At 53.5% G+C, this 22,313-nt stretch overlaps 7 protein-coding genes across 7 annotated transcripts; 5 read left to right on the forward strand and 2 right to left on the reverse strand.

The window, feature by feature from the left end:
- Window positions 1-172: 172 nt before the first annotated feature.
- A1O5_09237 (uncharacterized protein) lies at window positions 173-1,267 on the forward strand (the record flags this gene model as incomplete). The annotated part of the gene is made up of 1 exon (XM_007749816.1): window positions 173-1,267. The coding sequence occupies one exon, from the start codon at window positions 173-175 to the stop codon at window positions 1,265-1,267; it is 1,095 nt and encodes a 364-aa protein (XP_007748006.1).
- A 4,524-nt stretch (window positions 1,268-5,791) lies between these two features.
- Window positions 5,792-7,130, forward strand: A1O5_09238 (uncharacterized protein; the record flags this gene model as incomplete). The annotated part of the gene is made up of 2 exons (XM_007749817.1): window positions 5,792-6,240; window positions 6,296-7,130. 2 exons carry the CDS (start codon window positions 5,792-5,794, stop codon window positions 7,128-7,130), a joined length of 1,284 nt encoding a protein of 427 aa, XP_007748007.1.
- Window positions 7,131-9,560: 2,430 nt separating this feature from the next.
- Window positions 9,561-10,397, forward strand: A1O5_09239 (uncharacterized protein; the record flags this gene model as incomplete). The annotated part of the gene is made up of 1 exon (XM_007749818.1): window positions 9,561-10,397. One exon carries the CDS (start codon window positions 9,561-9,563, stop codon window positions 10,395-10,397), a length of 837 nt encoding a protein of 278 aa, XP_007748008.1.
- A 202-nt stretch (window positions 10,398-10,599) lies between these two features.
- On the reverse strand, window positions 10,600-11,887 carry A1O5_09240 (uncharacterized protein; the record flags this gene model as incomplete). The annotated part of the gene is made up of 3 exons (XM_007749819.1): window positions 10,600-10,836; window positions 10,992-11,717; window positions 11,786-11,887. 3 exons carry the CDS (start codon window positions 11,885-11,887, stop codon window positions 10,600-10,602), a joined length of 1,065 nt encoding a protein of 354 aa, XP_007748009.1.
- Window positions 11,888-12,511: 624 nt separating this feature from the next.
- A1O5_09241 (uncharacterized protein) lies at window positions 12,512-14,407 on the forward strand (the record flags this gene model as incomplete). Its single annotated transcript, XM_007749820.1, has 6 exons — window positions 12,512-12,752; window positions 12,817-13,006; window positions 13,093-13,366; window positions 13,423-13,497; window positions 13,555-14,153; window positions 14,236-14,407. 6 exons carry the CDS (start codon window positions 12,512-12,514, stop codon window positions 14,405-14,407), a joined length of 1,551 nt encoding a protein of 516 aa, XP_007748010.1.
- A 639-nt stretch (window positions 14,408-15,046) lies between these two features.
- On the forward strand, window positions 15,047-16,495 carry A1O5_09242 (uncharacterized protein; the record flags this gene model as incomplete). The annotated part of the gene is made up of 1 exon (XM_007749821.1): window positions 15,047-16,495. One exon carries the CDS (start codon window positions 15,047-15,049, stop codon window positions 16,493-16,495), a length of 1,449 nt encoding a protein of 482 aa, XP_007748011.1.
- Window positions 16,496-17,773: 1,278 nt separating this feature from the next.
- Window positions 17,774-20,935, reverse strand: A1O5_09243 (serine/threonine protein kinase; the record flags this gene model as incomplete). Its single annotated transcript, XM_007749822.1, has 5 exons — window positions 17,774-18,370; window positions 18,425-19,617; window positions 19,667-19,836; window positions 19,910-20,250; window positions 20,306-20,935. 5 exons carry the CDS (start codon window positions 20,933-20,935, stop codon window positions 17,774-17,776), a joined length of 2,931 nt encoding a protein of 976 aa, XP_007748012.1.
- Window positions 20,936-22,313: the final 1,378 nt, after the last annotated feature.

Genomic DNA, 22,313 nt, shown 5'->3' on the forward strand with positions numbered 1-22,313 from the left:
CCTCCCATCACGCAGATACGCCTCCACAAAGCAAACCATTCCAAACCCCAACATCCCTCGACCCGTGCAGCCCCAATCGCAACATAGACCCAGACCGACCCTCCTCGATCGCGCGTCCGCCCAAGATGCCCTTGACGCGCTCGCCGCCAAACACAGGAGACAGCGTATCCACATGTCCTCCAACACCTACTTCTGGATCACTTCGCTTTTCGGCTTCCTCCTCTCCACGTACGTCGCCTACACGTACATGTCCTACGCGCGCTCTGTGAAGGAGTATGAGAATCTCGATCTTCCGCAAAACGCCGATGTCTCTTCAAGATGGCTGGATCTTTCGAGGAACTTCGATGACGAAGTCGAATTATCCGAAAAGCTAATGTTTTTGCGGAGCAAAAGGGAAAAGTTATGCAGAGAGGCAAGGGGCAACGTGCTAGAAGTGAGCGCTGGCACTGGGAGGAATATGGAGCTATACCCCTTGGATCCTCTGGTGACACCAGAAGACAAGAGAGTGGAAAGATTGGTGTTTAATGATTTGAGTGAGATTATGCTGGACCAGGCACAGAAAAAGTTCGAGACGCTGCAGGAGAAGGCGAAGCAGAACCGGCGGTTTCCTGGGCCCGTGCAATTCGTGGTCGGTGATGCTAGTGACAAGAGCCTCATCAAGAGGCCGGAAGGTGGATTTGATACCATCATCCAGACCATGGGGATTTGCAGCGAGACTAACCCAGTCGCATTTTTGAAACAGCTGGGAGAATTGTGCAGACAGCCCGGCGAGAAGAGTTCGGGCGTGGACATGAAAATAATCGAGAAAGAATCCCAACAACATCTTGAAGATCTCAAAAAACGTAGGGATCACGGTGCCTCGGAGCCAGAACAGAAAAGGCAACAGGAGGAAGACACGCTCGTTACAGAGCACGGCGGGGATTTGGGAGGGAAGATCCTCCTCCTCGAGCACGGCCGGTCATACCTTGGATTCATCAATCGAGTCTTGGACAACGGGGCAAAAATGCACGCTGACCACTATGGATGTTGGTGGAACAAAGACATTGAGCAAGTCGTAAAGGATAGCGGGCTGATTGTGGAAAGGAAGAAGAGATATCACTTCGGGACGACTTATGAATACGTTCTGAGGCCGAGACCAAGGCCGAGGAGCGAGGACGAGATAGAAAGGAGGTCGGAGAACGTGGACGGTGGAAAGAACGCTGTACTTGACGTCAGTCAAGGTGTGAAGGTGAAAGGATGGACGGGTGGGTGGTTCAGTAAGAATTGAGTAAAGAGTGCTGGAGAATTTACCGAGTTCGAAAGTGCCTTAGCAATGATATTTTTAAAGCCACAAGAGGTTTCTATGCCCACCGTTCCGTGTTTGTGGTAATAGAATTCACCGACACCGTGAGCGAGGCACGGACCACGAGGCTGAGGAGAAAAGGAGGGAAGGACGATGCCTCACGTGCCTCACGTGCCTCACGCGCTGTTATCCTGTCTGCGGCATCACCAGCCTATGAGACTCGAGCCGCCCACGAGCAGTCTCCCAACGGCTTCGTGCGGACTCCTTGCAGCCCTAGCAGATAGTCCTTGTTTCTGCTTGGCTCGAGGCATGAAGCCAGCAAAGCAGGGGGGACAAAACTCCGCCAGTAAAGTTTGAAGGTAATGCTTTGTTATCCGGCGTATGCCTGGTACATACCGAGTTCATGATGGACGGTCGAGTCAAGGCGGAAGTGCGACTCCAGTGACTTCTAATATTCGCCAAGTCCTCCCCATCGGGCAAGGGTTCGGCCGCGTGCACAGCTGCGCAAAGTTGAGTTTCGAGACTGCCGTGCTGGGCCGTTTTACATAGATTATATGCTTATCGCTCAATGATCCCCAACATGACAGCAATACCCTGCAAGGCAATCATCCTCCCATCGTTGTGCGGAGTACATGCGACAGAACTCAGAACGAGTTCACAGGTGCCGAGCAGCGAGAGATGTAAGCGAATGAGCAGGGTATGTAGTTTAAGAATGATACGAGATCAAACATCCAATTGGCAATGGTATGACCCTATGGTCACGGGAAAGTCGGGAAGAATTAGATTTCTCTGTTCGCAGATCCGGGTGAATAGTCGGCGAGATGAGAGCTGAAAGAATGACATCGCAGTGCTGCGGCAACCCATCGACGGACTCCAAGCTGGAGGGAATTTGGAGACGTCCCAACCATCACCATATGCTCTCCGCATGATTATTGCATCATGACACTCCTTGGCCGCAGATGATGGAGTCTCAGATTGGCGGAAATGCAACCAGGCACATAGCGACCTATGCAGACTATGCGAGTGTGGATCGAACTGAGTCGCGATGTGGAGAGATGACTGAACTGGTGAGACTGAAGGATCAAGACAGCAGGACCGAGTTTTGAATCCTGATCTCATACAGTAGAATTGCATCCCAGGGAGAAATATAGTAGGGGATATCTGTGCCGGGTTGGCCTGAGCTTGCCTGACCTACCAGGACGATTGACCCCACGAGAATGACTCGGTGGCATGCGATTCAGTTGCTTTTGGAGCTGCCTACCCTGTCACGCGAATCATCTCTCGGGCTGTCGCCTATTCTCCAGCTTCGATTCGTGGAGTTGACACCTCTCCCGCCCAATCCGTGTTTCAGAACTCCAGAGGTAAGTAGGTATCTATTCGACAGCGTGAGGTGGGAGGTTAGATCTGTCTAGCCTCGGGTCTACACTGACCGCCTCGGTGTCGCCAGTCGAACACCCAGGAGAGAGATCATCTCTGGGCAGCGCCCTCTTTTCCGAAAGTTGGTATTCTGACAGATGAGGTTGCAGGCTCGACAGGGGCGCATCGAAGTTAAGCTTGCCGAGGATCACGTGAAGATAAGGATTTTGCTCGGCTGTAATAGACGGATGGAGCGGACGGATTGTGGAGGCATCGTGCAAAGTCAAATGTTTTTTTTTTTCGACTTTTTTTTTTTTCGCTTCTCGCTGACATTTTTATGTTGCTTTGAATACGTCAGTCATGATGGCAAAGCGAACTGAGTGGATTTGGTTATGAAAAGAAATTCACTCGGAGCCAGCTAGAGCAATAGCGTAGCGCGTTTCTCTCTCCGGCAATGAAGGCTAAGTACGAGGTACATCAATGGCTGCCCGCAGTACCTACTCGGTAATGCCAGATGCGGGAGAGCATCATCATCCGAACTCTGGGCAGCGTTGTCCAGAGCAACGAAGCTTCGTGATGCGGCCGTGCCTCTATTGGTGCTGTGGTGGGCAGGGCGCAGGCAGAGTGTTGATGGGCCAAGTCAATTGCCCAATATGGAAGGATCTGTCCCTCAGAAAAGGGATTGTGCGGACAAAGAAAAAGTGAGAAAAAAAATTACTCCGTAAATAATTTTTTTGGGAGGGGATGGAGGGGCAGCGGGGCGCTGATTCGCGGGACCAAGTTGCTGGCCAGGTGCTGGCCTGGTGCTGGCCTGGTGCTGGCCTGGTGCTGGCCTGGTGCTGGCGTCCTGGTCACCGAGCCACCCCCTGGAGACTGCAGCAACCTTGCATGCAAGCGCATCCAGATGCGTCCGGCGCAAAACTCTGGTTCCCCCGTTCCAGAGCCGGGCTTTTCCAGAACTCAGGAGGCTATGAAGTAAGTTTGTGTTTGGTGTGCCATCAATGTGTCAAGGTTGGCTGCTCTACAACTATCTTCCGCACACCATCACCCAGCCAGCAAGCGCTTACTAGAGATGCCGTTACAAAACTTGGCTCTGCGATGACATACCTTGATCTGTACTCGGTACAGGCTAGTACCTGCTCTTTCAACTGGTGGATGGTGCCCGTAAGTTGTCGGCTCGATTAGTGAGGGTTGGGGGAGGGTGGAAAGAAATGTCAGCCATTGCAGCTACGCGAGCCGTGGTAGAGTCTATCGATATCTCCGAGAAAAGCAAGTGGTTCGGCATTGCAGGAAGAGTGAGAGTAATAAGTGATACCTGGACGGCACAGCTGACAGGACATGGGCCTGAGCGACGAGGTATCGAGTAGATAACTACTGGGTACTGGGTACTACAGGAGACTTTTATGCGACATCTGGAAAATCACACCACAATCCACTCTGGCAATGCCGCGACAGAAGGCCCAAATGCTGCTGCTGCTGTACTTGTACTTGCTGTGATGTCTTTCTCTCCTCTGCCGTCAAATCGGCGATGGATGAAGCTGAATATAGCAATTGCACCTGGTTGGGCGGTACCCGGTATTGGGCAATGACAAGCACACGACGTAAACAAGTGGAGGCTTCTGGTAAAAAAAGCAAGAGAGACGGTTGACTGGCGTCGGGCAGTTGTACCGTAGCGGTTTGTGAAAGAGTCGGGCAAGTGCATCCGCGAGCCCAGTACTGGGTAGGCAGGTCATGGCAAGTTATTCACAGTGGCTGCAAGGGCTGCAAGGGAGGCTGCAGGAAGGCCGCTTAGGCGCTCAGCGTTGGCCCCAAAGACACTAGCCTGGGCTAGTAGGGCCGGATGGAAAGCGCTAGAGGCTAAAACGATGACCCCGAATTTAGCTTGGCCACTCGGTCACCTCAGAACGGCCGCCTGGTACCAGGGTGGACTGGCTCTGGGCAGCTCTGGGCTCTCGGATCTCATCCCCAGGAGACCTGAGTTAATGGCTGAATGGCATCCCAGGCATCGAACTTCGCCATTACAAGTACAGTAGGTGGCAGCTGGTGACAGTTTGGTGGCATTCTTAGGGCCCAGGCACCCATTTCCGGAGCGCCCACGAGGGTTTTTGCTGGAGGGGGGTTGTTGTTGCTGTGGCGTGCTGCTTCCAGTGCAGTCTCTTCCTTCGATTCCTCCTTAGCACCTGCCTGCGCATCTTCTCATTCCCCTCCATCACTGCTCCCTTCCGGGTTTGCATCAGAGCTTCCCTCTCTCCTTGCTCTCTATGACCACCACCACCACCACCACCTCCTCCTCCTGCTGGTCCAAGTCGCAGAGACCTCATTCTTTCGTTGCAACTCCCAACTCCTTTCCTCCCTTGACGGTGCATTTACCACAAACCATCGACATCTACTGGGACAGTCCAGAAAATATTTGAACCGACCCACATCCCTCACACGACCCTTCTCGGGACCCTGAAGCTGCGCAAGTAACAGAGGCGAAGGGGGCACGGACGCCTGCTAGGCTGCCATTACCGCCATTTCTCGCTTCTCGTTTCTCGCTTCTCCCTGTCCAGCAAGTCGTGCTGTCACAAAGAGACAAAATACATACAAGACCGCACCACACTTCTCTCCTACATCTGCCTGCTTACCGCCGTTTGACCTCAACAAGTCAAGTGGTCGACTCAAGATCTCTTGACGCAAGGAGACGAGGGCGCAGCCAGTGAAGGCCAATTGAAGCTGATCCCTGCTCCATGCTGGAGGGTTTTCATTGCTCCACGATCCCGGCTCCTTGCATCGCAGCCACGCATTCCAGCTCCCTTCATCCTCCAATCACTGCGCCGGTGTCCATATACCCGTCCGTCTAACCCACCGCGCATCTGTCACATCTTTCGCCCTCCCTTGTCCAACGCTACGCTGCACTAGTCCATCCCTCGACTGGTGTCGCCGCAGCCTGAATCATCATTCTGCCATTCGACAACTCCACCATCCCAAAAACAAATTCCCTGCTTTTTTGGGGCTCCTCTACAGAGCGGTTTACTGTTGTACACGACTTCCCGCCCATCCATCCCCCTACCTGCCCAACAGTGTCGCGGCTTCATTCACTGTGCTGTTATACAACAGTCCACCGACAACATCCTCTTGTCTTCCACAAGCGGCGACACATGACATCTCACCATGCCTTACAATACCCGTCGGAAATCGCTTTCCTTGCCTTCGCTGGGCATCCATCTGCCCAATGCCTCTCGCGCTCACCGCCCAGCTCTTAAGACGACAACACCACCTGCAGACCTCTCTACTTCTCCTCCGCCTCCAACAAAGAAGCAGAAGCGCTCTCATGATGGCGAAGAACCTCTGTCCCCGGTTTCCTCCCCGCGCTCCAAGGTCGGCTCGCCTGCGATCGACCTCCCAAGATCAGCCGCACCAGTACTCGCTGCTGCTGCTGTTGAGCAGACACCTCCCCCGTCTCCAAAGCTTGGTGCTCCGATCCGAAAAGTCGATACGGACGGTATCAACGATGACATTGTGGTCGCTGTAATCGAGCAGTTAGAGAAGACGGGGAACAGGCCACACCTCATTAGGGATATGGCGGCGATATTGGCTTCCACCAATGCCAGCATTGCTCAGTAAGTCCGAAGGGTCTTGAATTCAGACAGGATTGTGACTAACTTGGTCTAATAGTTCTGCAAACCCGGCTGCATTGCTCTCCTCTCGCCTCAGTCTCTACCTCAAGAGACCATGGACTGCTTTGTCACCGTGCCCACTGGCCAAGGAACTGATCCCGGTCCACCCACGGAAGGTCTTCTTCTTCCTCACCACTCAACCGCGAATGCCGCTCCCTGAGTCCTCCAATGATATCCTCCCCCAACCAGTTCTCTCGGTCAAGAACCTGACCCCTAGCGTGTCAGATCACAGCCAGGTCGATGATGATCTAGATCAACGAGATCGTGCTCGGCTATCTCCCAGCCCAGAGGTAGAACTATACTCTCCCGATCTAGATCAGGATGATTCCATGGAGCCTCCAACCCCTGGCGACCACTTCAGCGCCAGGAGTAGTCTGAACCCAGACGGTACGACTGACGTCCGTCGTAGATCTAATCGGGCTCCCAGTCCCGCACTCGAGGAGGACGAGCGTGGCTTCACGGAGACAGCCACCGCGGTCCGCGCCCGTGGCATGAGTCTACACAATCCTACCGTTCAAGCATCAATCGAGGTTGATGAAAAGCCATCAGCTGTCGAGGTGTTGGAAGAAACCCCGGAACAGCGCCAGAAACGGGACCGAGAACTGGGCTTGGCTCTCTTCGGTCAGTCTCATCAAGCCCTCCACGTGCCGGAGCAGAAGTTGTTTTCAAGCAGTCCCATGATCCAGGCCAGACCTGATCACCAGGCGCCAGTGGCCAAGTCGAATTTGACTCTTGACCTGGACGGAATCGAAATGGGCATGGCCTCCTGGAGTATGATGAGTCCCGAGCAAATCGACGTCGAAGAACTGGACGAGATGTTCATGGGATTCTAAGACACCGACCATTGGCATCACCGCGTTCCATGATGGCGGCCTAGTTTTCTCACCTCACTAGATTTCACTCCACTTCCAAACATCTCGACTTTGGCGTTGGCTATTGATCGACATCATTGCCAGATGGGTCAGTTATGCGGTTCGATGGTTGGTTCTTGATGAAATGGCACGTTATTCCTTTCGGTTTGTCATTTGATGTCTGAAGCGACGCAAAGCCATGTGTTGATAGAATTCACATCTCCATGAGAAAGTAGAGATTTTGTAGTACTAGAAGCCTGTTGGCTGTTTGGGGAAACGGCGGGCTCAGCCGCGCTGAGATCTCATGGCTCATTTGGAGCTGAGGTTCCAGAAAAAGAAATGTATCACTTGCAATTCAGCCAGCCAGCCATCCATCCATCCATCCATCCATCCATCCATCCATCACAACTCTAAAAGAGCCTCAATTCTGTCTTTCCTCGAAATCTTGTGCCTCAGCCGGAGCCTGTCGAGCTGTTTTAGCCTGTGCATTGCTTTGTCAGCGTCAGTGCCAATTTCCTGAACACTTCCTTCCTTCAATATCCTATGAGACAAGTTCAGCGGCGCTCTTTGCGCTGTCCACATGGCAACTTCTGGCGCTCAATCACCTGCTCCACTGCAACAAGATTCTCGCTCTCAGGTTCCCCTTGTCGTGAGCCCTGATCCAACGAAATCTTTCTGCCTTCGGATTCAGCTTGACGATAGTTGACTAGGGGGTGAAGATCCGTGCGAACGGGGTTTTGGTCCAATCAAAGTGCTATTATTACTGCTCAGGGAACACAATTCATCAAGGTAGCTAGCAGGCCCTCGATTGAAGGACAGCGATCATCTGCGGCCTTGGCTTGAGGAGAGGGACTCTGTGTAGGAGGTCCTGCGATCCGATGGCGCTCGGCTGTCCTCTTTTCGCCCTTGTCTTTCTGACGCCTTCGACGTTTGAATGGATTTCTCGCTACCAATGGTCGAGGCGGCCAAGAGACCTCCCCCATCTTGTCTCACGGGATTTTTGGTTTTTGAAGTGTGCTGTCGTTGAGCTCGGTGCTGCACTCACTGGGATCTTGACGAAAATGACAGAGCTGGCGACGGAGCTGTCCGTCTTGTTCTCCAAGAAGATCGAGGCAAGTCCGTGGTTTCATATCCTTTGCACATTGCCGATCATGCTCCCAAGACCGTACCTGTCCTTTAGCGGCAAGCGTTTTTGACATGTTTCCAGCATTCCTTCGGCACGCACTTTGTAGCCATTGTTAGGATAGCCACAAATCGGGGGCTCCTTCCGGGGAATCTCCAAACTTCGCGCTATGCACTTTGACAGCCTCTAGGCTCTCAAGCAGCGTGTTGCTCAGTGTTCTACCTAGCCTACTTGTCGAAGTTGGGAAAGATCATTAGTGCAGAAAGAATAAGCGAAAGTGACGCAGTGAAGCAGATTGACTGCCAAAACGAAGCTGATGCCATCGAAACTCTTGGGCTCAAACGACTCTAATCCTCATGCTAGGCTGCGCAGCTCAGAAGTCTGTTTGCATGGCCGAACCAAGAGGGCCCATCCCTAGCCATGGCCCAGCGCAATAACGAACAAACCCCGCTTCTGAAGACGGTTTCAACTCGTGCGAGAGAAGTCTTACATCAATTCCGAAGACTGCCTCCTCATAAGCCATGCTCAAGCGCGTTAAGTTCATCTGGCTCCGCCAATATACTTCGTTTTCTCCATATGTCGATCCAGTGCGCTTGGCCGTGACAGAAGCCAGGATTCTTCGATCAGCGTCTGTCGCGCAGTCCCACACTCTGCCAAATACCGACAGCGGTGGACGCGATGTATAACGTTTTCGATGCCGAGTAGCAATTGTCAGGAGCCGCAGGTACCTGGATCGGCGAGTGTCCGACGGAAATGGTGATGCCGTTTGCGTGCCGAGCAGGCACACAGTTGGGACCATCACTGGGACAATATTGTACTGCCACATTTGCCAATCAGCCTGCCACCTTTATGGTGAGCAAGAAACCATTCCTGAAAAACATATTCATGAGACGTGGTTGTGGAAGACCCTACATAAGACTGACCGTGAGTTACCTCATTCGGCCGGTGGGAGCTGCACGAGGCTGACGGGTGTTTACCTAATTGGGCAGAACTCAGCCAGTGGCCCTGGTCCAGGCATGTATAGACTGGCCCAGCACAAGCATGGATGCTGATTCCCGAGGAACAGATCATACCATGATTCCAAACCTATTGTGGGTCTAAAAGTTTGGTTGCTGAAAAGACAAGATCCGGCTTGACCGCCCAGCGAATTGTGATGGTATAAAAATGCTCGAGACCATACCGTGCGTGGCTCTTCTCATCTCCAGCTCAAGAGAAAGGTCCTTTTTTCTTCTTCTTTCTTTCTTTCAATCTTTGTTGCAAGAGGGAGCCACGTGGAAATCGTCATCAATATGGCTGCAAACAACAGTGCTCTTCGGATTACAAAGATTTCTCCAGCCTACTGGCGCGCAACGCTCAGCAACCCGCCGCTCAATATATTCGGTCCGCACCTGTATGCCGGCCTCCGGCTGTTGCTCGACGATCTCGAAAAGGATCAGCAAGTGCGCGTGATTGTCTTTGACAGCGACGTAGCCGAGTATTTTTGCGCGCACTACGACATGGCTTGGCCAAAGGAAGGAGTCGACATCCCGGGCTATGCGCCGGTAAGGGGTGATTGGCCGACCTTCGTGCACCTGCTCAGCAACCTGGGCGTCGTCAGCATTGCCTCGATCCGCGGGCGCGTGCGCGGCATCGGCAGCGAGTTCATTCTGGCGTGCGACATGCGCTTCGCAAGCCGCGAGAAGGCCATCTTGGGCCAGCCCGAGGTCGGCGCGGGCGTCGCGCCCGGCGGCGGAGGGCTGGAGTGGCTGCCCCCTCTGTGCGGCCGGTCTCGCACGCTGGAAATTGTGCTGGGCAGCGACGACTTCGACGCCCCCACGGCCGAACTGTACGGGTGGATTAACCGCGCGCTCCCTGACGCCGACCTGGACAGGTTCGTCGACACCTTTGCGCGCCGGGTCGCAGGCTTCGACAAATTCCCCCTCGTCAATGTCAAGAGGATTGTGAACCAGCGCGCTGGCGTGGCCAATTTTGCCGACCTGCACGAGTCGCAGCTCCTCTTTGCGCGCTGCGTCGAGACCCCCGAGACCCAACGCCGAGTCAGGAACCTCTTCGCAGCCGGATTGCAGCAAAACGGGGACACGGAGCGGAATCTCGGACGTGCCCTGGCACAGCTCACCTCGGATTAAGCGAGGAAAAGATTCCCTTAGCCCGGGGGGGGGGGGAGGGGGGCAACCTTGAGTCGGTGCACAAACACACAGGGAGCTTGGAAAGCATGCCGAAATCAAATTTTGAAAAAGAAAAGGAGAACAAATGAGGGAGTGGAAGGGAGCGTGGATAAACTTTTGTATTTCCAGGCTTTCACCATCTCTCACTAACAACCGCTTTTTCTTACTCTCCCGGTTTTCGCCCGTACACGAAATGGAAGTTCACGTAGAGATGGTTCTGTGAGTTTTGCAGCTCCTTGATAACGTGAGCCACGAGCACGCGACACTCGTCCTCGGACCAATTCAAGTAGCGTGTGAGGAACCCCAAGGCAAAGGGCTCGATGGCCGAACACACCTGCGGAAGCTGGTACTTTCCCAGGGTCTTGAGCTTCGGGTCGCGCGGCCACGTGCCGACGGGGACCTGGTGAGAATAATTAATGACGGATTGGTGGTTAGCGGAAGGTATCAATCCGAAATTGTCGAAAGCAGAGTGAGATTTATAGACCATATAGGAGAGGGGAGAGATGGGGGAAGAACTAGTGGTGGCCCCTTTCATGGAAGAGCCAAGGAACCTACCTTGTAGACGTCGTCTCGGACGTCGATGAAACCCGCATTGATCAGGCGTTGTCTCTGCTCTTTGGCCACGTCGAGGTCCTTACCGAACACCTTGCTACCCTGGTTCACCTCGTCTTGCCACCGTTTCAAATACGGCGTTCGGCTAAGGTCTGGGTCGTCGTCCGATTTAAGCCACGTCTCATACTCCTGCATCTCCAGCCAACCACCTGGCGTCAGTGACCGCAATGCCTGCTGGTACAGCCTGTCCCAATCCTTGATACTGCCGGCCATGGCACGACCGTGGATGAAGTCGTAGGTCTCGCCCCCGGAGTTTCCCTCGACCCAGTCACTCTCGACGTCGTCTACGTAGAACCGGACGTTTGGCGGCACCAGATCTGGCTGAATAGGACTGAGGTCTGTACCAATGACCATGGCCATGGGGAATTCGTCGGCAAAATCCACAGCCCAGATACCAGTCCCAGTGCCGAAGTCGAGCACCCGCTGGGGGCTTGCTAGGATTGGTGCGCGGAAGAGGCGTCCATCTAGGGCCAGTCGAAAGACGTGGTGGAGGAGATCAAGGCGAGCTTGCTCCATTTCATCGTTGGGCAGTGTATATTCGCCTTGACGATAGGCATGGTACCGTCTGCCGTGTTCGTAAGGGTAATTGTATATGGACGAGGCTAAAGATGCACTGGTGACCGAGGCGTTGTCGCCCAGGGTGGAGTCCGCGTCGCTCGCTTCGTTGGACTAAAGGAGAGATCAAGCGTTAGAGAACCCAGGCTTGACCAGGGCAATGAATCTTTGTCTGCTCTTACGTCTGGCTGGATCTCAGCATCCGGATCAGGCGCGGCGGGTTGCTCAACTATCGCGCCCGGTTCCGATGAATGTTCTGGGTTTTGTCTGGTGGCGTCGCTCATATCGAGCCGTAGTGCAGCCTTGCTCACTCACTGCGTCGTACAGTGGATGCTGATGTTTTGAATGGTGGGCGGGGAAACTCGTGGAAGAGCGGGCCGTAGAGAGCATATGTACATGGCCACAGGAGGAAAGTGACGGCAAGTGGTGGTAGTGGGTGGTAGTGCACACAAGCTGCTGAGGGCTTCGGAGCGGCCCGCCCAGCTTTAACTACTGCGGCGTAAGGTTTTGGTGCCATTGGGGGTGGATTGGCGGCACTTGGTTAGTGCTTCGGCAGGCCCTTAGGTGCATATCCGGCTCCCTGGGCCTCACTAAACGACCTTCCCTCCAGGTGCCTATCTCCTCCATCTCGCCTTTACTTTGGCCTCGTAGGTGCCTAGGGCAACCCCCCACGCATGCTGCATCTACGCGAGGACTGGGTGTTGTTCGTCCATTGGTGCCACCTATCTATGTCCTTCTGTTTGTATGTAGGTGTCCCATTGAGAGCAAGCTAAAGCATCAGCTTCAATCCCGTGCCCACACACAACCAGGCGATCGGTCCATCTCGTTGCTGATTCACCTTTCGCAACTGGCCCATCCTTGACCTCTCCATTTTCTTCAATCCATCCTGCTGTGTGAAACATTCAGCCATGGCCTCGGCATACTTCGAGATTCTGTCCCAGGGCTCTCTGACGACACCTCTAACCATCCTACTGACCACATGGCTCCTGTATCTGGTGTCGCTTGTTGTGAACCGGCTGTACCTCTCGCCCATCGCAAAGTTTCCCGGACCGAAAGCGGCCGCCTTATCACGATGGTACGAGCTCTACTACGAGGTCGTCCTGAAAGGCCAGTACTCACGGAGGATAGATGAGATGCACCAGCAGTATGGTATGGCCGGCTTCTAGTGCCAGGTGTTATTGAGTAGAGACTTGGCTGACCGATCACTACCAAGGCCCCATTGTGCGAGTCGCGCCAGACGAGATCCATATCAAGGATAGTGACTTTTTCGATGAGCTATATGTCAAAGTCCCACGGGTTGACAAGCATGAATGGGCTGCTGGGAGGTTCGGAAACCATGGCTCGATCATTACCACTGCAGATTTTGCTCTCCATCGTCGTCGTCGTGCGGCACTCAACCCCTTGTGAGTCTTTTCCAAAATGCATGCCTCGAATTGGGGACGATGGCTCTTTGGACACGGATTCAAGGAAATTTCTGACGCCAATATAGCTTCTCTAAACGGTCAATCGTGGACTTCCAACCGGTCATTCGCCAGAAGGCTGAGTTGTTAAGCAAGAAGCTTGGTGAGTACAAGGCCAAGGGCGCTCCCGTAGTCCTGAGCGAGGCATTTCCAGCGTTTGCCGGCGATATAATCACGGAATACTCCTTTGGAATCTGCTATAATCACTTGGATTCTCCAGATTTTTCAGAATCCTTCCATGCTGCGTTCATGGCAGTCGGCGAATTTGGCCATGTCGCGGTTCAGTTCCCCTGGTTCCATCCAGTGAGTTTTGGCTCGACCACACCGGCTTGATTCGTGAATGCTGAAAACAGCACAAGCTCTTGAATTCTCTTCCGGATGGCCTGGTTCGGAAAATGCAGCCGGCTCTGGGGAGTCTACTGCAGCTTCAGGCTGTAGGTTGGGGTGTCTCAAGTCTTTGAATTTCGTGCCCACTAAACGCTCGGACACAGGATTTGCGGAATATGATCAAACTACTGACTCAAGGGGATGACTTGGGTGAGGGGAAATCGTCCCATCGGACCATTTTCCACGACCTGCTTCAGAGTTCTCTCCCGCCCGAGGATAAGGGAAACCGCCGCATGGCGGATGAAGCTCAAACAGTCATCGGAGGAGGCCTCGAGACAACAGCCTGGGCATTGAGCGTGGCGTCATTCCACATTGTGAACAATCCCAAGATCTACAAGCGACTACACGACGAGATTCTTCAAGTGATGCCCGATGCGTCCACCATCCCCGACCTGCTAGAAGTCGAAAAACTGCCTTACCTTCGAGCCTGCATCACCGAAGCTGTCCGCCTATCTTATGGCATTTCCGCTCGCAACCCTCGTGTGCTCAATCAGCCGCTTCAGTACAAGCAGTGGACCATACCTGCGCGTACGGTTGTGGGCATGTCGATTGTGGACGTCCATCACGACGAGAACATCTTCCCCGACTCGCATTCGTACATTCCAGAACGATGGCTGGGGAACCCCAAAGCGCCAAATGGGTCCCCTCTTGATCGCTATTTTGTCGGGTTTGGAAAAGGCAGCAGGAGCTGCCTTGGAATAAAGTACGTGTCTTGACCCTCAGCCGGGTCACACCCGCGAGCGAGTTCTATTTCTATCGAGCTAACCCAAGGACTATCTGCCCAGTTTGGCGTACGCGGAACTGTTTCTGCTCATGGCGACGCTCTTTCGACGATTCCGGTTCGAACTGTTCGAGACCGACAGGTCGGATGTGGAGTTGAAGCATGATTTCTTCTTGCCGAGCCCGAAACTGGATTCCAAGGGCGTGAGGGTGAAGGTTGTCGAAGTTTACAAGTGAGAAGATAATGGTTAGTGATTGACTCTGCACTACGTGACCACATACTCCGTATATATCTACATACTTGCAATTCGCTCTCCGATCGTCGACCTTTTCATCCCGAATGTCGTAGGACCCACAGAAAATACTAATGCGCGGGATACATGTCGACCGTACCACGGCTAATGCATGCGGGACCACTCGGTATCTACAAGTAAGTGTCAATTACGGAGATTTCGTCACAAGGCCAGAGTCAACGCCACACGGTGCAATCCACATTCAGTAGAGTGCTTACTTGTGTTCTTTGATCACCAGACTTGTATCAAAGCGAAGGTGTCAAGCACGCTTCCATAGCCATACAGAACCCGTTCGCGCCGCCAACGCGTCGCGTGCCCCCACCTATTCAAGCTGCTTCTGATTTGTAGAAGCTAGCTTGCTCGCTACAGCAATCGTTAGGTACGTACAGTCGTTGCCGAATTCCCCCCTCTCTCTACCTAGCTATCTGCGATCCTTCGAGGCGAGGGAGAGGGGAGCTCTCGGGGACCGCATGGTCGAGCTAGTTAACAGCTTAGCAGCAGCGAGCCAGAGAGAAGAGTTTGCTGGATAGTACGTGTACTCCGTACGAGACTCTGGTCCCTTTGGACACCCGCCTCTCCATCCATGGAGGGCGAGGAGCCCTTGGTGCAGCCAGCTCAGCAGCAGTGGCAGTATATGACGGCATCTCCGGGCTTCAGCGCAGCCTACATCGACGAAATTTCCCAAGGACGACGCACACTCAGCAGCACTGCCCCTTCTCCCTCTCACCATCTTCCCCAGTCATTAACCACGGGGACGGGCGCCAGCATCTACAAGTCCGCAATTATCCCCGCGATTCGCGCCGCGCAGAACGAGGTCGTGCTGGCAACGTGCTTCTGGGCCGCGGCGTCGACGGCCCGCACGCAGATCTGCGAGGCGCTCAAGGACCTGTCGCGGCGCGTGCTGGCGACGTCAACATCTTCTTCATCGTCGTCATCTTCCAGGAAAGTCTCGGTGCAGATATGTTTCTCGTCGTGCTCGCTGGCGAGGAACATGCTTTTGCCCACGCCGCGAGACGGCCAGTTCTACCAGGCTGCAAGCTGGGGGAAGCTCCTCGGCCTGCCCGAGCCCGACGAGGTCAAGGGGCTTGAGCTCCGGGTCGTGCGCAAGTTCTTCTGGCCCTGGGGCATCCTCCATTCAAAGTACGTCATCGTCGATCGCACGCTGGCCATATTTCCCTCGTGCAATGTCTCGTGGGAGCGCTGGTTCGAGGTGGCCATCTCCTTGACCGGTCCCGTCGTCGACCATTTACGCCAATTCCATGCCGACTTCTGGGAGAAAGGGACGCCTCCGCCGCTGCCTGAGTGTCCCGACCCTCCCCCCCATCCCACTGCTGCAGCAGATCCGAACACGCCGGCCCCAACAACTCTCCTGCCTTCACCACACACTCCGGCGGCTCTTCCGAACCACCTCCAACCGCGCGTCCTCCTCGGCCGTTTTCCATGCCTGCCCAGCGCCCCGCTCACATTCCCTCCCACGCCGCTGTTGAAGGCAACGCACCACCTGCTCTCCACGGCGCGGACCCGCATCGTCATCCTCACGCCGAACCTGACCGAGCCGGCCGTCCTAGAGTGCCTGGCCGAGGCTCTCGGCCGCGGCGTCCGCGTCTGCATATGGACGAACCGCACCCTGATGACCGCGGAGCAGCTCGTCACCGCCGGCACAACGACGCCGCGCTGTATCCGGAAACTCCGAAGCAGGGCCCAGCGAGCGGGGGCGAGCGGGCTGCTGGAAACATTCTTCTTCGATGCCGACGACGGGCCCGGTGCGCAGCTGCAACGGCGACTAGTGCTGCGAGAAAACGAACGTGACGACGCAGAAAACGAAATCGAACAGGATGAGGGGCAGGGCCAGGAGTCAATCCCCGTCAAGCTGCACGCCAAAGTGACCATCGTCGACGACGAGAGGATCCTGCTGGGCAGTGGCAACATGGACGCCGCGAGCTGGAAGACGAGCCAGGAACTCGGCGTGCTGGTTGAGAGTCGCGCCGTGGTCGACGAATTCAAGCGATTATGGACGTATAGCAAGCTGTGAGCTTTTGATCGTCATCCTTGTCATCATTATAATCAACATTATCGTCGTCGTCGTCGTCATCATCATCATCATCATCATCATCTAAGGTTTTCTGAATTGATGAGAACAGCGCTTTTCCTTCCGTCCTCCAGTGCCAGGACGAATGGCATCGATCGGACCCGGATGTGGTTTCTCATCTGAACTACCCCATGTCCTAGAATAAGAGATCTTATTCCTGTTTGGCCATATTTAGATCTCCGATCAGTTGGAATGTCACATCCATTCTTCAAGGCTTCAGTTCACTCCTCCGTGGCCCCGTTCTCAAAGACGACCCAAACATCCATTGATCTTGTGCAAGATATCGACCGTGAGGCGTGGAACACGAGGAAAATTGCAGCCTGCAAGTGACAAAACTACCCTGCAATTGACATCGCATGTTCCCTGGAATCGAGCTTCGAATTCCCTTCCTCGACCTCAGCGTGACCCTCGATTAAAGACTGACGACCACTTCTTTCGGAGGGTTTCGTCCAACATTTCTCACCGCGGCGCTGCCGAACTGTGCAAGTCTGCGGCGTTGGCGCGAAAAGGATCAGTCTGGTCATCCAAGTCGACATTTCTCAAACCACAAAAAACAGTCCAACAAGTTCATCCCCTGGAGACCTCGACAGCAATCATCATACGCTTGGCAATTCTTAAGAAGAAGTCTGCTTTCACAAAGGGTGTAGCAAGCGGAGAGGTGTATTCGCCAATTTTTTGCGCCCCTCTGAGTCGGCGCAAAGGATCCCGTTCCACAATAGGGAACTTTTCTTTCGATTCAGCGGCGTCTCAGACGGATTTTTCCATAAGTGAGAGTGACAGAAGACAAGATAACGCCCAAAGAATGCGATGTTCAATCTGTGAAGGTGCCATATACTGGTTTATCCCTCGGCGTCATCGGCCGATGGCGACCGGATCGCGCAGGGCTCGCATTTGCGATATTCTAGCGTCGTCCTCGATAGGTAAACGGTCAATCACTACTCGACGCGAAAGCCTTGCGTCATTCCGAAATGGTTCCCCAGCAAAAGAGGTCTCGTCGGGCTTTCGACCTTTGCCCATCGATGTGTGTTCCACCTAACCAGACTGATGACAGACGATAAAAGGCGGATTTGGAAGGCTGTAGGGTGTACGCGAGTGGCGAGATGCTGGCGTATGAAATTGCGGCGGCTCAGATATGCTTCAGTCAATTTGTCGGATTGACTTGCTGCAGCACCACAGTTAACGGATTGTCGGGATAGCATCAAGCCGCAGCCCCTGATACTCTCAGTCGGCGTCCCAATAGCCATTGATGCTCCCAAGCAGCATCTTCCACACATTTCCGTCGGCACTTGTTGTGTCACATATGTCCCTCGCTAACCCCCGGGCCTCCTTCAGGTCTTCATCCAGCCATCGGAGTCTCTCTATGCCACCTTCATCATTGCCGAACCTGATAAACTGAATGCCTACCATTCCCTCCTTTTTGCCTCGTTTCTCGAGGTACTCCACCAGTCTCTTGATGGAACGCGCAACGGCGTCCAGCTGACGGTCTCCAGGTTGCCACCTACCATCAGTAAAGACATATAGACTTATGGGCCTGGTATCCGAGTTGGCTGCAAGCTTTTTCTGATATGCTTCCAGAATTTCGTCGAGTCGGTGAGCAAAGTCAGACTCCCCATTGAGGCTTTTACCTCTGTCTCTGACCATATTCTTGAGCCTGGTAGTGTGCCATTCTTCTTTCCGTTCGTCAGATATGATGAATCGCAGCTCGCTTCCATTGGGATCGAGTTCTTTCTTCTTGATCATATAGATTAGGCTGCCGTAAAGCTGGGTGAGATCGGGCCAGTATGGGTCCATGCTTTCGCTGTCGTCCAATATAAAGACCTATGTCTGCGTAAGTGATGCGCGATACTACAGGTTTGCAACGTGGGAACGTACGTGATCTCTTTTTTTCAGTTGACCAATAAGCTCGTTCTCATGAGGAAGGGGAAAATTTTCTTGCCGGCGGAACTTTCTTTTGCTCCTCTCTTGCGTTTGTTGAACCCAGTCAATCAATTCTCTCACCGTCAAGGACTTGGTCGGAGCTTTGTTATGTGTGCTGCCTGATGGGGTCGGGTCTACCGCTTTTTCTTTCCCTTTGATTCTTGCCTTGTCGGAAAGCTCTGCAGGTTCCAGAAGGGTTTCTACACCTGGGGATGAAGGTTGATGACGGCGACTGAAGGTATCCAGGGGGGTTGTGGGGCTTCGCATGAGTGTAGAATGAAAATTCGAGGAGGTGTGGACGACGTCGGCACTTCTTGATGCCAACAGTTCTGTCTGAGCCCTGTCGTGAAGTGGCATCTTCACTTGATCAAGACCTTTGTCTTGAGGCTCTGGATAAATGGAACTGCCGGCGCTTCCGTGGGTGAAAGAATCTCGACCAAATCCACATATTGACAAGGATGATTCTCGGTTGCCGTTTCTACTCAGAGATGAGCTGTCAGCATCACGACTGCCAGGTCTCTGCGCTAGTCTTGGGCTGTGATCGCAGTCCCTATTATGAGGAAGCTCGATTCGATGATCATCCGGAGGGGTCCAAGGATATCCGACATAGCTCTGGCCATGCAACTGCTGGTACTGGAATTCGGGAGGAAGTTGTGGCGGTGTCATTGGCCTCGAACCATTCTGCTGGTATGGTGCGGTCTCGGACTCGTCGTATGCCGATGGCGGTGGCAATTTATGTCGAGCTTCTTCGATGACGTCCTCGGAGTGGCGGAGAACTTGATGCGCCCGGAGGCGAGACGACGGTGACGGCTCAAACATGTACTTGAGCAGTTTTTCCCACAGGATAGGCGTTATAGAGTCCTCCCTCGCGCATATCCTTTGGGAGTCAGCGTGCCAGGTTTTCACCTTCCCTAGAAGATGTCCTGTTTTATCATGGAAACAAGCGCCCATGGTCTTGTCGACACCCGCGTCACTCATTCTCTCCTGACGATATTTGCGCACTCCATATCTGCCCTCCAATCCATCCACGGTCCACACATGGAACTCGCTGTAGACACAGGCGAGTGACCATGTGTCACCACTCTGAGGGGCCCTGGATATGTGGGGGTGGTGGTTGGTGCTTCTCGCTCGGTTCAGCTCCGGGGCGCCTAGACCATCAGTAACGTATACCGCAAGCTTTGCTGTAAAGGGACTCACCGTAAGCTTGTGAGCCGCCTCTGCTCTCTCTGGTGACACTATGATCGCTCTCAACAATAGCCGAAAAGTGGCTCAAACCCAAGTCAGCGAGCATGAACCGAACATCGTACGGCTTCTTGTCGATATCACCAGAGACTAAGATATTAGACGGCTTGATATCTTCATGGCAGCTTTAACAAGAGTGTCAGTACTGAAGCAACTCCTTGAGTGTCCCAAAATCGCCGACAAGGATTGGAAACTCACCCCTGGAATATTTGCGGCCGTCCCGTGCGGTCAGTGCCTGTGTTCTCATGTATCTGCACGAGAGCCTTATTAAGCTTAAAGCAATTGTCCCACAAAGTCACTATGTCCTGTCCTAGCTTTGGGGGCTGAACTTTTTTCCAGTAGTCCTCCAAAGTCCCGACGTTGGCATATTCAAGAATGATGTGACGACTTTGATTCTGTGTGAAAGCACCATAGAATCCTATCAGGTTGGGCATTGGTGCTGATGACTCGTTCAGTTTGCGAAATGCCTCGACTTCGGCAGAATAGTAATCGTCTGCCCCGAGAGGGTAGTAAGACTTCACAACGTATTCATGCGGGTCCTAGTAGAATTCAAGTTAGACGACATTATTGATATAAGCACGGGGATATGCTCACGTTTTCGGCATTTGAACTTTTGCACAATTCGTCGTACTCTTCATGGATTGTGACCTTGTGGACCGAGGCGCTTGAACCCTCGTTCTTGTCCACCTTCTGCATCGAGGTAATTGGGAGGATTCTGTCGTTCTCAAATCTTACGGGTGCGAGACTGTAGCTCAAAGCCTCCACACAGAATTGCCACTGGGTCTTGTAGAACTCGTCAAAAAACGTTGCGCCGCCGCCGAGTTTAGGGAAAAGGTCTCGCTTGTCGGAGAGAAAGGGTAATTTGCTGTCGCGCAGCGTCGATTCCCTGACAAAGGAGTCGATATACTGCGAGTGGCCGATGGTCACCAGGATAGTGAAGACTTTGGGACAGTGTTTCGCAAGGGCACGCACGTCCAGTGGAGGCTTGGAAGCGTGTATGGTCGCCGCTGCGACAAGTTTCTTGACCTTTGAGTAACTACTATCCCGGCTGCAGTCGAAGTATTCGGTGATTGCTCGATCTGGGACGAATTGACATGTCGTGTAGGAGGATCCGTCGCTGAAAGTTATACCCTGGCAACTGTTCTCTTCTTTCCATGTCAGAAAGGACTGAATCTCGGGGTCGGTGAACAGGTCAGGTTGGGGAGAGCCTTGTTCCGCTGCCATCGCAGCGGATGGATGGTATGGCTACCGTGTAGCGACAAGAGGACATAGAAGGTGGTTCTGGGACGTCGGTGGTGCTGGATAGGGCCGATCTTTCGACGGTCCAGACAGAGGTTCGAGAAGGAGAGTGAAGGAGGCATCGTCGACGTTCAGCGCCAGCCTCATGGGCTTGAACTGCGCATGCAACGCGATAGTGACCAGGCCAGACTCGGTTAAGAGCTACTGAACTGGTGACCAGCCTCATACTGCAGCCAACAGTCAACAGCCCACAGCCCACAGCCCACAGCCCACAGCCCCTCCATCAAGCTTTCCCTTGGGACTGATTGATTGGGCGGGGCAGCGCTACATAGGTACATAGCGAGTAGCAATGGCCTTGTCTGCCTGGTCGCCTTTCCTGTAGCACAGCCAGTGCTGCGGCTCACCAAGGATCGTATTTTTCAGGCATTCGAACATGGCTGATGGTAAAGGCGAATTCCTCTCTTTTTGCACATTTCAACCTCGTTGATATCAATGCCGTCGATTTAGCCCTTGGCGGTGAATGCAGCTCGACTTTGCGACGACAATGCTCAGGGCGTAATTCCTGTGAAGGCTGAGTTGTCCTTTCTCGTTAATGCTTTAGAGGATCGAAGTCCTGAAAGGCAACTCACAACAGCAAAGTTACTTGCTTAGGGCTGCAAACCAGAGACCAAGTCGTAGTAAGAAGCTTGCGCACCAGACCTTACCACTAAGCAAGCACTAAGCTAACAAGCCCCGGGATTGCCCGGGCTTACCTGTAGCAGGCTCGGGCCACCCCCCCCCTCTTCCCCCCCCCCCCCCCCGGGGTCCCCGTCAGCCGAGCCCATTTGAACTTAAAAAAGACAAAGACACAGATGATATTGGAGGTACTCAACCGCAAGACCATCTCTGTTACATCCCAGTCCTGCACTTGAAAGTCGCAAGAAGCTCTGTCGCGAATTCACAACACCATGTACCAGAATAACAAATATAACATGGGTCCAACATTACCTACCATCCCGCTACTCGCTACAACAACCTGAAAGTCACCCGCAATCTGCTCTTTTTATCACCAGTGATGCTGCCGTCCCCATCAAACATTTTGACGCGTCCTATAAGGGGTTGTTTCATGTCATAAAGTCGTGAAAACACATCGAAAGCCCTAGACATCAAGCCCAGCAATAAATGCACAACGATAATTCGCTCACATTTCCACCAGCAAAGATCATAATCATGCAAAGGTAAGATACTTTCAAATAGAGGTCAGTGAAGAGGACGGTGGTGTCGTGCCACGAAACAAGAGGACGCTCGTCAGTACGATTCGTTCTCCGTTCCAGATTTGCCCACCACTCAAGAGCTGCTTCGCGATTCTCAAAGTAACACGTGG

Source organism: Cladophialophora psammophila (assembly GCF_000585535.1).
Source record: "Cladophialophora psammophila CBS 110553 chromosome Unknown aczJe-supercont1.15, whole genome shotgun sequence".
Lineage (NCBI taxonomy): Eukaryota > Fungi > Ascomycota > Eurotiomycetes > Chaetothyriales > Herpotrichiellaceae > Cladophialophora > Cladophialophora psammophila.